Source organism: Ambystoma mexicanum, chromosome 4q, assembly GCF_040938575.1.
Source record: "Ambystoma mexicanum isolate Mex_15411 chromosome 4q, UKY_AmexF1_1, whole genome shotgun sequence".
Classification (NCBI taxonomy): Eukaryota; Metazoa; Chordata; class Amphibia; order Caudata; family Ambystomatidae; genus Ambystoma; species Ambystoma mexicanum.
The window spans coordinates 226,632,711-226,648,095 of record NC_090928.1 but is presented as its reverse complement, the minus strand read 5'-3'; the positions used below and the strand labels follow the sequence as shown (position 1 = coordinate 226,648,095).

Here is a 15,385-nt window from a genome sequence, read left to right as displayed (position 1 = left end):
TTGCCTTTCTGATAATAGAATTGTTTTGTATGCGCCAAGACCTTTGCGGTGCAGTCAGCCAAGTGCATCTCTAGCGCCCTTCTGGCTTTTTTTAGCTCCCTATCCGCCTTTCTGGAGTATTGGGCCTTTAATTCCTTTTCTAACGTAGAGACACTGGATTCTAAAGCTTGCGTGTGGAGCTTGGAGATTCTGACTTGCTCAGCGGCTGCCAGATGAACACCCCCCTTATTACCGGTTTCATAACCTCCCACAGTAGCCCTATTGTGACTTCGGGGGTTCTGGTTTTCCTTAAAATAGTTGACCAGGTCGTCTTCCGCCTGTCCCCTTATCGCCTGGTCCAGCAAGAGGGTATCATTGAGCTTCCAGAATCTGGGAGGAGGGTCGGGGCCCCCCCAGGATTGAAAGGTCCGCCGAAACTGGCACGTGGTCGGATGCCATGCGTGTATGTATTGCAATGTTGCTAAAGCAGGGGAATGCTGGAGGCTAATAAGAGGTCGATTCGGGAGTGCCCCCCATGCACGTTTGAGTAATATGTTTAATCGCGGGCCTCTGTGTTAGCTACCCTCCAAATGTCCACTGCGCCCGACTCTCTTAGTAGCTTGGCTAGAGCCAGACCCCGGCCGATATCTGGATTAGACGGGGGCAGTGATTTATCCCTTACGGGGTCTGGGACTGCGTTAAAGTCCCCCCCAACGAGGAGGTATCCCGTGGTGAAGGTTAGTAACAGGGAGATAGCTCCAGGATAAATTTGTCCTGGTTTGCATTGGGGGAGTAGATCCCCGCGATTGTAATTGGCTGTTCGGCAATATGTCCGCGTATGAGGAGATATCTGCCGGCTGGGTCTTTTTTGACTGTGGGGTTGGTCAGAGGGAATTTATCGTTTAGCAGGATCGCCACTCCCCTCTTTTTCTCGCCGCTGGAGGTGAAGAAGCCTTGCTTGAAACGCTTGAATTTGATTCGGTGCTCATCGCTTGGCGAAAGGTGAGTTTCCTGGAGAATCACTATGTCCCCATTTAGCGATGCTGGTCTATTCTCCACTGATTTGTGCTTCCTCGGTGAGTTAAGACCTTGGACGTTCCAGGTCAAGATCCGAACCTCTCTAACGTTGTCCGGGCCCATTGCTTATGAGGGAGTGTCTAGCTCTGTGCAGGTAATGCTGCGCAGTAGCGGGGGGGCCTTAGTAGGGTTCCCGTGCATGTGTGTTGATGTGCCGTTGTTGCCGATGTCTATATGTGGGACTATAATACGGGAATATGGGAATCACCAGGTTTTTTCCTAGAGGGTACTGAAGCACTACATCTTAAGATAGGCCTAAACTCTGAGTCTACATTAAACTTTCTACTTGTATATCGCACACCTTTTATGCACTTTGCAGCTAGCTGAGGCTCTCAGTTCGTACATTTTACCCCAACTTAAACCTACTTCTAGATTCATTCTTTTAGGGGATTTTAACTACTGGCTGGGCGTTGACTCGGACTGCTTTGCGACCGACTTCAAACAAGCCTTGGATAATTTGGGTTTTTCTCAACTAATGTACTCTCCTACACATGCATCTGGTCACACTTTAGATTGGTTATGCACTTATAATGTTAATTATAATAATATTAGTGCAAGTTTGTGTCCCTGGTCTGATCATTCTTTTGTGCACTTCATGTTGGATACACCTTTTCCTATGAAGCTGCCAATCATGCTTCTGCAATTGGAAATTCGGAGTCAAAAAAAGATTACGCTGGATAACATTGAGCCTTTGTTAAAGGACAGTTTAGTAAACTTCCACACTGAGATGTCTCCACAAGATATGACTATAATATTGATAGATAACCTGGCGTACATCTCCGACAAACTAGCACCTCTTAAACAGAAAAAGATTAAGGTTAATGAGCATAAAAGTAAGGCCTGGTTCTCGGATGACCTTAGAACTAAAAAAGTTGAGGTTAGTAAAGCTTACTTTGCCTGGAAAAAGGAGCATTACTCAGAGTTATTGGTTAAGTATAAGAACTCTGTGCGTGGATATAAAAAGTCGATTTTGGAAGCAAAAAAAGACTTCCATAATGGCCGGATAAGCAAAGCTAAATCCAACACAAGGGAAATCTTTAAGATATTAAAGGAACAGGAAACTACTCCACTCTCTCCCGATTCCCTAGTTAAAACTGATGCGGAATGGTGTCAACAGATTCAAAAAGGTTTATATAATAAACTTCACAAAATTAGGGAATCCATGCTTGAAAAAAGGGAATTAACCATCGATACTGGCGAGGCTGGTACTGATGGTTTTACGCGTGACCCGTCAGTCCCCCAGTTTAATTTTCATTCAATCACAGAAAGTGAGTTGTTAAAAATCATAGAGCATATGAAACCATCGCAATGTAGAGGCGATGCTTGCTCTTCTATGATTATAAAAACATGTCCTCCGCAGCTCATCAATGCCATCTGTAATTTTATAAATGCCTCCCCTAAGGCAAGTAGTGTGCCTAACGAATTAAAAGCAACCATGGTTACCCCTATTCTAAAAAAAACGGGGACTGCCAATGGATAATCCTTTAAATTTCTGAAATTTTCCAGATACTTGTAGAGCACTTAGACCTGCATTACATCCTCCATCCCAATCATTCGGGTTTTAGGAAGAAATCTGGGACGGAAACTTCACTATTGGAATTGAAATCAAAATTAATGAGGGAAATGGATAAAAGCGGACTATCTCTGATAATCTCATTAGATCAGTCTGCAGCCTTTGATTTGATTGAGCACTCTATCTTAACTCCAAGGCTACAGGAGGTGGCTAATCTCTCAGAGTCAGCAGCCCTGTGGATCGCCTCTTTTTTGGAGAACAGAACAAGTAGAGTCTGCTCGGCTACTGCTGAAGCTGACCCACTATCTGTTCTTTATGGGGTCCGACAAGGGGCAAGTTTGTCCCCTTGCCTGTACAATTTGTTCATGGCCCCTTTCTTCTTTATGTTACAGGAGGAGGGGGTCGTGTTCTCTAATTATGCAGACGACACTCAATGTGTTATTAAGTTGTCGGGACACCACAAAAAGGATGAGGCGGAGGTGAATAGAGTTTTTGCACTTATTGGAAAAATGGATGCTGAATAATTTTCTAGCTCTTAATCGCAGTAAGACCGAGCTGCTGATAGTCGGCAGTTCCAAGGCGATTGGCAAGTTAAGTCAAGATTACAGCTCCTTTAAATTGGGGGAGGACATTATTACTCCTTTATCTAAGACAAAAATTTTAGGAGTGATCTTGGACTCGACATTAAGCATGAAAGCCCATGTTTCATCAGTGGTGGCAGGGGTAGTCTATTATATCTGACTTTTGGCTCATCTGAGGCCCATGATTTTGCAGGAAAGTGCAGAGACCATAGCCAGGGCAATTATAGGTGCCAAATTGGACTATTGTTGCAGCCTCCTGCTGGGCATTAATCAAAGAGAGCTGCATAGACTGCAGGTAGCCCAGAATTGGGCGGTTAGAGTGGTTCTTAGACTTCCAAGGCATAGCCATGTAACGGTGGCCAGACGCTCTCTACACTGGCTACCTATTGAAGCCAGGATTCATTTTAGAGTACTGGTTGTTTTCAAATGCCGGCTTCAAGTAATGCCTGAGTATTTACAGCAGTATATAATTTCTAAGAGTAATGTACGTTCTCTGAGATCTGATTTCTCTAATCAAATTATACAGCCAAGATGTAAAACAACAAAGGCGGAAAAGGGAGCATTTGAGGTGAGTGCCCCCTCGCTCTGGAACAACCATCCTTCAAGTTTGAGGAGTCACTCCTCTCTTGCATCGTTCAAGAAGGAACTGAAGACATATTTATTTGTCTGATCTTGGGAACATAAGGATGTTTCCAAATAGGGGATAGTGGAATAACCTGCTGAGGAGTCTTATGATCTTTTATCTCTAAGCCTGCCCTCTTTTGTGTTATTTGTCTTTTTGTTTGTCAGCGCCTTTATGCCTAAGGGTCAATAGTGCGCTTAACTAATGTAATGTAATATAATATAACTGTTAACTGGCACCATTGGGCTTCCGAACTGTTCCCAGGCCCTTTAACTACCCCCCGCCCCCGAAGAACTTTTGGGATGATACCATAAAGCGTGGGGTTACTGGTCAACCCCGCCACCGAGAGATGTGCTTTTTAACGATAGCGGGAGACTACAGAGTTGAGGCGTATTGGGCTCATGGCCAGAGTAGATAGTGGTTGGTGTGGGATTGTGCCCTTAGCTGCGATCATGTGAATATCCCCATGGGTATCGGAGGTCCCTACCTCCCTCCACCGAATGAGAGGGGGAGATCCATTGCGGTGTCGGCACTCGTGTGTCCCAGGGGTATTTCGGGGGGTAATGCACTAACCTTCCACATCTGCAGCGGGCGGAGCATTAGGGCCTCTCAGTCAGTTCGGTCCTGCTGTTTCCAGGGGCCCCGGGGCCTGCGGCGCCTGCCGGCACGGGACCAGCGGTCGGGCGATGGTGAGCCGGGCTGTGACTTGGAGCGCGCCGTCGGCTCGGAGTCCCCGTCAGTGGATCCTCCTCCTAGAAACCGGTCCGCTTCCTTTGGGTTGCGGATTATCCTGCAGGTTCCTTCCCATCCGAAGCTTAGGGCTGTTGGATGGCTCCAGCGATATTGAATTTTCCGTGCCTGCAGCCATTCCGTTAGGTTGCAGAGGGCCCTCCGTTTCTGGAGGGTCATGCTCGCCAGGTCCTGATACAGTGCGATGTTGGCACCTCTGAAGATGATCTGTTTCGAGGATCTGGCCTCTCTCATTATCTCCTCCTTGACCTTGAAAAAGTGGATCTGGGCGATGACGTCCGGAGGGGAGGATGATGCTTGTCTTGGAGCCGTGCGGTGGACCCTGTCAATTTCTAGTGGAGCGCTATCCGGTAGAGTTATTATGAATCTGAACAGGTCTTTGGTGAAGCCTTTGAGCTCGTTGTCGGTTATTGTGGTGGGGATCCCGCGGAGGCGTATGTTGTTCCGGCAGGACATATTCTCTGCGTCCTCTTGCTTGGATTTGAACGCCTCACATCTGGCCTCTAGGGCTGCTATCCTGTTCAGGCTGCGCTCCAATTCGTATGTGTTGTCGCACAAGTTATTTTCAACCTCCTTGGTGCGTTTTTCCACTTCCTCCACTCTCTTATCGATCAAGGCTATTTTCTTGGTTACCTCGTCTGTGCCCTTCTGGATCTCTTTGGTGAGCGCCAGCAGGAGATCTTTCAGATCTGATTTGGTGGCAAAGTGTTCAACCTGCGGCTCTTCCGTCGTACGGGCACTGCCGGTCATCTCACTCGGCGCTTGGTCAGATTTCCCTGCTTTACTCTGATTGAAGGCAAGCATCATTGCCGCAATGATTGCCTGCTTTGCTACTTTTTGACATGGTGGTGCCGGTAGGGGGGATGGAAGTGGCTGCAGTGAGCTTGTCGCCTTGTGTTCAGAAGACGGGGCGCTTGGGTGGGGGCTGGTGCTGGTTGCTGTGTACACCGAGCTTGATCCCTGAGGTTTCCGCCCCAAACGAGACTGTTTACTGTTAGTGGGGGTTGTGTGCCCCGTGTGCCGCCGCTGGGGTCCGCAGGATGGCGCTTCCTGGGTGGATTATGCTCATTGGTTGCACTAAAGACTTACCCCTGATGAAGTCCTTAGTCGCAGCACCACCTACGTGACCTCACGGTGCGCCGGTTTGCCGATGTGGTGACTCACCAGATCCTCCATAGGGCCCGTCGGATAAAGGCTGCTGTACCTCCAGTCCAGCTAGGGATGCTGGTGGCTTGTGGTTGGTGTGGGATGCCACCCCTCCGGTCCGTCACCGGGTGTCGCTGGGATGTGGTTCCCAGCTCTTGACGCCGGGAGTGCACGTGATGACAGCGCTTTTCTGATCTGCTGCTCTTTGGCCCCGCTGGAATTCCCTCCCGGCGCTCACCGCAAGGGTTGAATGGCTGGATTTATGGGCACGGGGCTCCCCGCCCCCCTCTGCCACCTCGCTGGGTCCCGCGGGGCAGCTCCGTGCTTCAGTGCGTCCGGAAGCTCATGGGCTTGCCTGCAGCAGGTGGAGGTTCAGGCCAGGCCCCCGTGAGCCGCGGAGCGGCACGCCGCGCTCCCGGGTCCGCCCAGCCGGACCTCGCAGTTTATAGATGAAGAAGATCCTCCCGGGTTCATCGCCCCCGATCGCCCCACGTGGCAGGTCTGCGGTTCTGGCAGGAGGAGCTGGTGCGAGGCTCCAGCAGTGGCAGTGCCGGGGAGGCCCCCCCTCGGGGCGCTGGGGGTCCAGAGACCCCTCTGCCCAACAGGCTTCAGCGTGTGCGGCCCCGGGAGGCCCCCCAGTCGCGGGTGCTTGTTGGCTGCATGGGCGGGTCAGTGCAGGCAGCGGCCCTCCTCCAACAGCCGCAGCCTCGGCAATCCGCATGCAGCCCGCGGTGCCAGTCGGGCAGATCAGTGCCGGCTCAGGCCGCGAAGGAGAGCGCAGCCCCTCCCCCTCCGCGGCCGCAACTGTCCAGACTGGCCGATCGCCATTTTGGATTTTATACGCCAGCCTGGCGCAGACTTCAGAGGCCGATATCGCTGCGGTAGCCGATTTACATGTGTTGAGATCCAGCGATTCGGGGGCAGCAGATGTTCATGCTGCGGCGGGTATGTTTTCGTGGTTGATTTTGTATTTTGTGCTGCTGAAATTACCCTCGACGGCAGGGTGGACCAGGAGCAATCACGGAGCCATGCTCTTCGGTCGGCTCCTAGTCACGCCCCTTTCTTTGATATTTTAATTTCCCAGAGCCTCACGCCAACAACCACACTCGAGACGTATATGCACTGATAAGAGCTATGGACCTTTAGGAAATTGCTCTCTCTCCCGCACACAACAAAGGCAACAACCTAGACCTCCATCAGTCCCCCTCATCAACTGCGCAGACCCTATCCTACTCGACTCGCTCAAACAGGCTGCCATCCCACTGTTGTTCACCCTCTCTACCATGGCCCACAAAAGTCACGCTAAAGGGCCACTCACTCACTACTGCTCATTCAAAACCTTCCCAGTCAGTGAGCTAAATGCAAACTTAGCTGACTACCCCATCACAGGAAATGTCTCTGTACTTCTAAAATTGTTAACAGCAGCTCTGATTTGAAACTGGTGAACACTCATGCACGCCTAAAAACCAACCCTGCTAAGACTAAACTATCTGCTTGTTAGTACATCACTGAGCTCACCTCCACCAAATGCTCAATCAGAGCCCTAGAGGAATAGTGGCCCAAAAACCCTGGAGATCTCGCCAACGTTGAATCTGCCTGCGCCAATCGTAGGATTCTGAACTCCAAGGCCAAAGATGTGTACTACTCCACCAACATTGCGGCAGCCTCTAACAGAGGCAAAGCCCTCTTTGAAGTAGTAAAGCATTGCTCCAAACCCTCACCCGACCCCAAGGTGCCACCAACTGAGGAAAAATGTGATGTAATCAACAACTTTTTCATTGAAAAATAGAAAGTAATCCCACAGATCGTCAAATGAACCTCCTCAAGTATTAGCACCCCCTGCGCCCCAGCATGCACATTGCCCTTCTGGACTGAATTCTCTCCTCTCTCTCCTCTGGACCTCCTAAAACGCCTTACCTTTCTCAAACCTACTGCCTACTCTTACAATTTCATCCTGGCTTCTATCATTAAACAATTGGCGGGCCCATAACTGAATGCACTCCTCAGCATCACTGATGCCTCCCTCACTAAAGGGTCATTCTGTGACACCCTCAAAACTAAAGTCATAAGAACTCTTTTGAAAAAACGGGCCCTAGACCAAGACAACCTGGCCAACATCAGCCCATTGTGAACCTCTTATTTATCGGCAAAATCTTGGAAAACGAAGTCGCTACACAACTACTCAGAATCGAACCACTACACTTCCCAAACAACTATCAGTCTGGGTTCATCCCGAAGTGTAGCACTGAGACAGGCACCATCTAGGTGGTGGATGATGCCCTCCTAATTATGGATAAGGGGAGCTAATGTCTCCTAGTCCTCCTTCACCTCTCAGCTGCATTCAAGACCATCAACCACCCTATACTCCTCTCCATCCTGGCTTGACAGGATGGGGTTCACTGGAACTATCCTGACTTGGTTTACCTCTGACCTCTTGGGATGACACCAGGCTGTCCAGATGAACACGTTGCATTGTAACTGACTCCCAGTCTCCTGCAGAGTCACGTAAGACTACTTCCTCTCACTGATCCCCTTTACCCTTGAGATGGAGCTTTTGAACACTCTCCTCAAAGATCCTGATCTAGCCATCCACCAATACGCAGACAATACTCAGTTGTAAATCAGAGTAAAAAGCCCACAGGACATCAGGCATCTTCACGATTACCATGCCACCACCCAGACATGAATTTCAACTACCAACCTCGAACTTAATCCCTCCAAGACAGAATTCTTCCTCATCGATCTCCCCCTAAACAACGACCCATCCAACTATGGCTAAATGGCATGCACCTAGAAGGATTTGATCCACTAAAGCAGCCTGTCCTTCCAGAAAAACATAACCAAAATGGCCCAAATAGCCTGGCTTCTCCACCGTTTGCAAAATCTCACCCTTCATCCTACTGCAGGACTTTCAGACCATAGTGCTGGCCATTGTGGTTTCACACATCAGTGGGGGGAAACACCCTCCTGACAGAGCTCACACTCACTCACTAGGCTCCCCTAAAAGCAGTCCACCATGCCACAGCACGCCTTATTACGGGTGTGCCTAAACATGACCGAATCACCCCCTTCATATGTGAACTACATTAGCTTTGTCTCCATGCCAGGATACTGTTTAAGACTACATGGATCATCTACAAAGCAGTCGCGAGTAGCACACCAGTGCACCGGGCGCCTATATCTGGCGGCACACACTCCTTGTGCAGAAAATCGACAAACTGACCTTGAATCACAACTCATCCTCAAAGAGAGCACCCTCAAACAATCCTTCTCTTGTCAGGCACTCCACCTCTGTAACTCGATCCTGGCATCAGCTTGGAATGCCCTCACAATTGTCCAATTTCGCAAATCTCTGAAAACATGTATTTTTCAATAATACCTGACCAAGGACTAATCCCAATAGAAACACAGACTGATGCACAGACCGCAACTCACAGTACTGCACTTCTGATAAGATGCCAGCCCAAACTGTAGCTTCGCACACCCTGTACAGTGCTCTGCTGCTCTTGAGCTAGGTCTATCTTTTAAACAGTATACATTAAAATAAATATCATTGCGTTTTCTTCTCGTTGGTTTAGCTTTGTTTCATTTCTTTTCTGTCTTTTCTTTGCTGTTTATTTTCATCATTTCTGTCACTCTGTACTGCTTTAAGTAAATAATGCCTAGATCACCTGCGCAGGTGATCGTATTGTTGCATAATGCGTTGCGTACGATCGCGAGGGAGTTTGAAGAATGGATTGATAAAGCGCTGGTTGTTGCAGCGAAATTGATCTTGAAAGTTTGGAAGACTAGAAAAAAGCCCAATGTGGACGACTGGTTGGTGGAGTTGAGGGTTCAGGCCAGCTATGAGAAAGTGTTAATGTTAAATAAAGATCGAGAAGATTTATACCTTGTAATGTGGAGTCTGTTTAATGCTCCATATGAGTGATTTTTGATATCCTCTATACCACGACAGAATTATTTATTGGTAACTACTTAGGAGTGGTTTAGTGTTGTCATGTAAATGTCGAATGTGTGTCCATGTCTGTGTTGTGTTTTGTTTGTATGTAGATTTTGATGTAATAAGTATTAGATATTGTTGGAATTGTGTAATTATTCTTTATATTGTTTCAAAATTAGTATGTATTTATTCTAGAATGTGTATCATTTATAGATATTAGGACACATTGTATTTCGGTGTTCATGTTTTTTATTCATTGCTGTTGGTCTTTTAAATGTACTGGATGGATAAAATGTTATAAATAAATAAAAGTAAATTATGCCATTTGCTTTAGTATAAAGCGTATATAAGCACAATTAAATAAATACATTTTGACAAGGACACATTGAGATCATGTTAAGTGATGCACAGATATTTACGAAGACCTTTGGTGATCCTATCCGCTGGTAAGAGTGTTCAGGTACACCCAATCGCTGTCTTCGCAAAAATCAATCTTGACATGCCTACTTCAAAAAGCGTATAAAATACATATGTTTGTCCCGTCAGCTAGCATTATATTTTGTGTTGCCACATCTTCTTCATAAGATTTTGTCAGGGTGACTTTATCCAAGATTTAGACGATGTTTATCCTCTGAAGGCTGATTTAGCCTACCAATCCAATGACTCCCGTTTTACTTTGTGAGCAAAGTATGACAAAATGGCCGGATTCTTTCTATGTTATAGTAGGGAAGGGATATATTTTTTGAGCCGTTTACATTTTTTACACAATTATATATGTAAAGATTTATTCTTTTTTGGATAGTAAGGCTTTATTTGTACACATGTCATTGCTATTTTTAAGATAACAGTAATCAATTACAGATGGGTGAGTCAACAAATGTGTGCCATGATAAGCTTCTCCTTTCTTCCTTTTGCACTACAATATTTGTAATGATGCGCTATCTTTTTGTTTCCTAAGATAAAGACTGGGATGATATTCGGAAAATGCCAGAATACCCAACGCTTCAGAAGGATTTCAGAAGGACAACGTAAGTTGGCAAACAGGACATTGCTGCTCAAGGAATAACGACATTTAATGCACGACTGTGGTAGGAGATGATTCACAAAGCAGTTGCCCGTAGTTACTCCTGGAGATAGCCTATTTGATACACAAATGAGTTACTAGTAGTAACTCTAACCAACTCCTGACTTATTCCTGGAAATAAAAAAGTAAGTCAGAGTTACTTATAGTACAATTTTTGTGAATCAGCACGGTTGAGTAGACATGCATGACTAGCGGTTTGTTTTAAGAGCCAGACATGCTTAGCGTGCTCGTTGCTATTTCATTTTAACTAATGAATTAAGCAATGATGTGAGCCTAGACAACTGTGTGGAAGTTATCCAGGAGATTGAGTAAATAATGCACTATTGTCTGGCGTCACTTGAGACGTTTGATATATCCCATTTGTTATGTTGCTTCAATAAAAGTTTATAGTGCAACGCAGTAATTCATTACAAAAGATTTCAAGAAAATATCAGGGAATGTAGCTTAAAACATTAGTGGTGAAAATAAATTGACAATATACTTTTTTTGCAGTTGAGTTTTTGAAGAGATTTTTCTAGCACTTCAGCACCATTGAGTTGCCTTTCGGCATTACCTGACCGAAGAAGTGGCAGCTCAGAGATTAGAAGCCGTGCATCTAGGGTTATTTTTGAAGGCCAGAGTGATCTGCCCTACAGTGGTTTTTGTCATGGAGTGCGTACGTTATTGTTAGTTGTTTGTTTTACAAAAGCATGTTATGGGATGTGGAACAGGCCGATTTTGTTTGGATGAGCAGAGGTAGATTCTTCAGTATATGGCATTTGTTTTAAGCTGGGATATTTGGAGTTGTTAAATGTGTGCATTTATGCACTTGCGTATGAGGCCAGGGATCTTCAGTGTTTCAGGGATTCACAGGCAGTCAATGGAGTGTCCTCATAAGGAGGGTGATAAGATTAATCGGTGTTTTCACAGCTATCTAGCTGACCTTTTATTACTTTATTGAGAAAGGCTGGACTTTTGTTGTGTGCTGTGTCCAATCGCGAAATGTCAAGACTCAGATATGGTAAAGGGTTAACTAATCCAAACCATTTGTGCAATAACTGTCATGGGAACCTAATCTATCGCTATCATTGCTCTCTGTCTACAAACTATCAGAGCAACTGTCTGATGCTTCGATGTCACAAAATCGAAAAAAGTCTCCTGTACACTTTAATCATCTCTCTTTTATTCAGCAAATATGTTATAAATACTTGGATGTCGAAGTATGCCATCATTGTGCTAACATTAATTGCTGTAATATTGTCACAAGTCTAGGTGGAGAGTACAGGGCAGAGGCTATCTCTCACTGCCTGCAAGTAGATTAAGAGAGATTCCGGAGACAATGTTGGCATATAACAGATTAAAGGTACATACCAAGCTGTTAGTTGAAACAGGTATTCACAGGAACTGCAGGAGCAGGCTGTAAACAAAGAGACAGAGAAAAGGCAAAGACAGGCAAGTACACTGGGCAACACGGATTGATCAGAAATAAGGGTGTACTGGAATATAATAAGGGGTCTCCAGGGATTAAGGAAGGCCCTTGGGATAGGTACCAGCAGATTACTCTTAGCAACAGTCATACAGCAACGTCATGACTTGGGCGTGCCGAGGAAACTGTTGTACTCCGTGCAAGGGTAAAACTGAAAGACCATATACTGAGGCAGGTACGACTTCAACAGACTAGGTGAAGGCAACAGAAGTCTTCCCTTATCCGATCCGAACGGAGACCAACCCAGGGTTGCATTGTAAAACGGATTCAAGTGGAGACACCACAGTGGACCAAGATGTATACAAGTAGAAAGCAGCGTTGAAAGAAATAACGAGGTAGAGGACAGGATAGGATATCAGAAGCTAGAACAGGCAGGTTGCAAGGCAAGGAGCCCAGAGGAGAAGGGCAGAAGGCAGCGGAGTGCGGCAAAGCCATCAGGCTGGAGCCCAGAGGAGCAGGGCGGAAGGCAGCGGAGTGCGGCAGAGCCGTCAGGTGGGAGCCCAGAGGAGCAAGGCAGAAGGTACAGGTGGGAGCCCAGAGGAGCAGGGCAGAAGGCTGCAGCAGACTGGAAAGGGAGCTGCAAGCATCAACCGCAACAGGAATCAAAGGCCAAAAGAGGATCTCCATAAAAGGTCAAAAACTGGTAACAGGAGCACCAGCACGAACTCCCAGTGGAAGCAGTTGACTGTTCAAAGTGAGCTTATAAAGGCCCTCCCAGCCAGCAGGCCAGCAGGGTGGAGCTGATTGCAGACTCTGGCAGCTGTGTTCAATTAAGCCCAGCCCTGGCTTCAGTAGCCTGCAGCAGTAGCAGCAGTGGTTTCTAATCAAGTGCTCTCCAGCTCTCTGCAGCCTGGCCTGCAGTAGCTTGGAACAGGTGAATGCAATCGGGCCCTCTGCAGCTCTTAGTAGCTTGCTGCAAACAAATGTATTTAGTATACCTCCTCTGGCCCTCTGCCTTTTGGACAGCATACATGTCCCAGAATGCATCTGCTGGTTTAACCCAAAAGCTGGAATGGAACATGCAATTAGATTAGTCCAAAACTGTAGTGGTAAAACAAAGAAATAAAGGCACTGACGCATGTAGCGGTGCTGGGTGGCAGGCGAGTAGGATCGTGACAAATATACTTCACGAACTAGCCACAAAAGCAAATGTGGTTAAGTTATCAGATAACACTCTGACATTGTTTAAATTAACACAAATTATATCGTATGCCGACACCTGTTTTGGTCCTCTGAAAGCTTATATTGAAGTCGCTCTGTTTCTTTTCTTACGGATCTGTAAATACAAATAAAATATAAAAACATTAACATGTCTTTAGGGGCCTCAATTTACTATTATGTAACATATTTCCCTGATTAAAGTACTTCCTCATCCAGCTAGGTTCTATACCATTGTGTGAAGTCCATTGAAATGGCCTAGATGTGAAATATGTACATGCAAGTTTCAAACTCATTAAGCTACTGCTAATCACCATGGCAATCTATTTATGAGACTGATCTGTAATGTATACTGCAGTTCTAAGTTGGGCTGGTAGCTCCTAGTTTGGGTCCTCTTTAATTCAGAGACCTACAAGAACCATTGTAAAGGAGTCACAATATGATACACCCATTCATGGACAGCAGGTCATAGCATTTTTTACAGCCTTATTTAATATTTAACTTTGGTAGCTCACCTTACCCGATGTGTTAATGATAGGGCCAAATTGTATTGAGTGACCTTGCCTGTATTAGGAAAAGTCTTTCCTCATCACTTATCCAACCTAGATCATTCGCTCATTTAGTGAGATTGTTTTTTATCTCATCCCTAAATTTGGGGGTTAGATCATTGGTGAGTTTCAGATATGCCTGTTTATCTGATAAAAGCCTGAGGCATTCAGGTATTTGCCTATTTGTTTGTAGGCCCATTTGTTCGAGTTTCTTTTTACACATTTTGCCACAAATGTAGATGGGGGGGGGGATAGGTTTAGGTATTTGTTAAGGTGAGGGAATGTGGGTGGGTTGCAGGGCTCTCACCCTGCTTTTTTGCTGTGAAATGTGTGTACAAAAGAAATGCGAGCAAATGGGCCTCAAACACATTTTCTCGAGGAAACATTATAGAACCAGTCATTCATTCTCATAATCCCTGGGGTTCATAATCATTACACCCCGCCTTTATCTGCAGGTTTTATAGTTAATGCTTCATTCGTGCTTAGTGATTTGATAGCTTTTCTCTCATCTCAGGACAAATTATCAGGTGTAGGGTTTCTCCGTGATATTGCCGAATGCATATCTTTAATGACCCGTTTCACAAAAGTAATCATTTTCTGGCAGAATAGTTGTTAGAGGCGGGGTATGTTTTGAATGTGGCTTAAGTCCTACCATATTTTTGAGCTTATTATCAAGGCTGTAAAGAGGAACATTTTCTACCGCTTGTTGTGGGAGTAATCTTTTCAAAAAGGTATTTCAGCCTGTTGTTGCAGAAACACTGTTGCAGTTCAAATTCTGTATTGACGAGACCTGATTACACGTAGGTACAAAGCTCAGGCTTTTATTTAATAGCTCTACCTCCCCTTCACTGAGAGAATAGTCTGATAAGTTAAGAATCTGAGCTGCCAGGTTGCATTTGTGGATTGTTGACGATTGTGTCACTCTCTTGTGTTCATTCTCTGGTCTGTTTTAGCATAACGTCTCTGATTTCTTCCCTTTCATTCTCCTCTCTGAAATTGTGGCGTTTGCAGAAAATGTAATTGATGTGATGTAGAGCGTCCTGAATCAGGTCCATTCTCACTGCTCATTTAGGGGTCTGACGTGTCAGAAATGTGACAAACATTTTTCGGGTCACCATTGTTGTAATGGATTGAGTTATTGAATTTCCCACATCATAAAAATCTGGTTGTAGATAGGGGTATGTAATATCTTCCCTATCATTGTGGAGATCTTGCTTTAATTTGTGTCCTTTTTATCCACACAAAGTTGTTTGAATTCCATCATCTATTTGTTTAATTTATCCAATTCATTTTTTGCATCGTTGACTGGTATATTTTCCCTCACAAAATGTTCTTGCGCTAATACGACTTTGCCTTGTTTCTGAGCAACTTCTTCAGCAGTATCAATGATCAAAATGATCCAGTCTCTGCTGCATTTACATATACAGGTACAGGTTATTGTAAAACATATTGCCTCATTTAAAATACTAGCTTCTTATATACCGAGGCCGGTGTTGACCATTTATACTTCCAGCATGGCCGC

The 15,385-nt window shown here is 45.7% G+C and overlaps 1 protein-coding gene across 6 annotated transcripts in view; it reads left to right on the top strand.

Annotated features, from left to right (window-relative positions):
• Window positions 1-15,385, top strand: part of CDK19 (cyclin dependent kinase 19) — a 1,825,462-nt gene that overhangs the window by 1,423,219 nt on the left and 386,858 nt on the right. For all 6 annotated transcript variants that reach the window (XM_069607768.1, XM_069607765.1, XM_069607766.1 and 3 more), the window contains one exon: window positions 10,567-10,636. In XM_069607768.1, coding sequence (XP_069463869.1) covers window positions 10,567-10,636 — 70 coding nt within the window. The remainder of the gene's footprint in view (window positions 1-10,566; window positions 10,637-15,385) is intronic.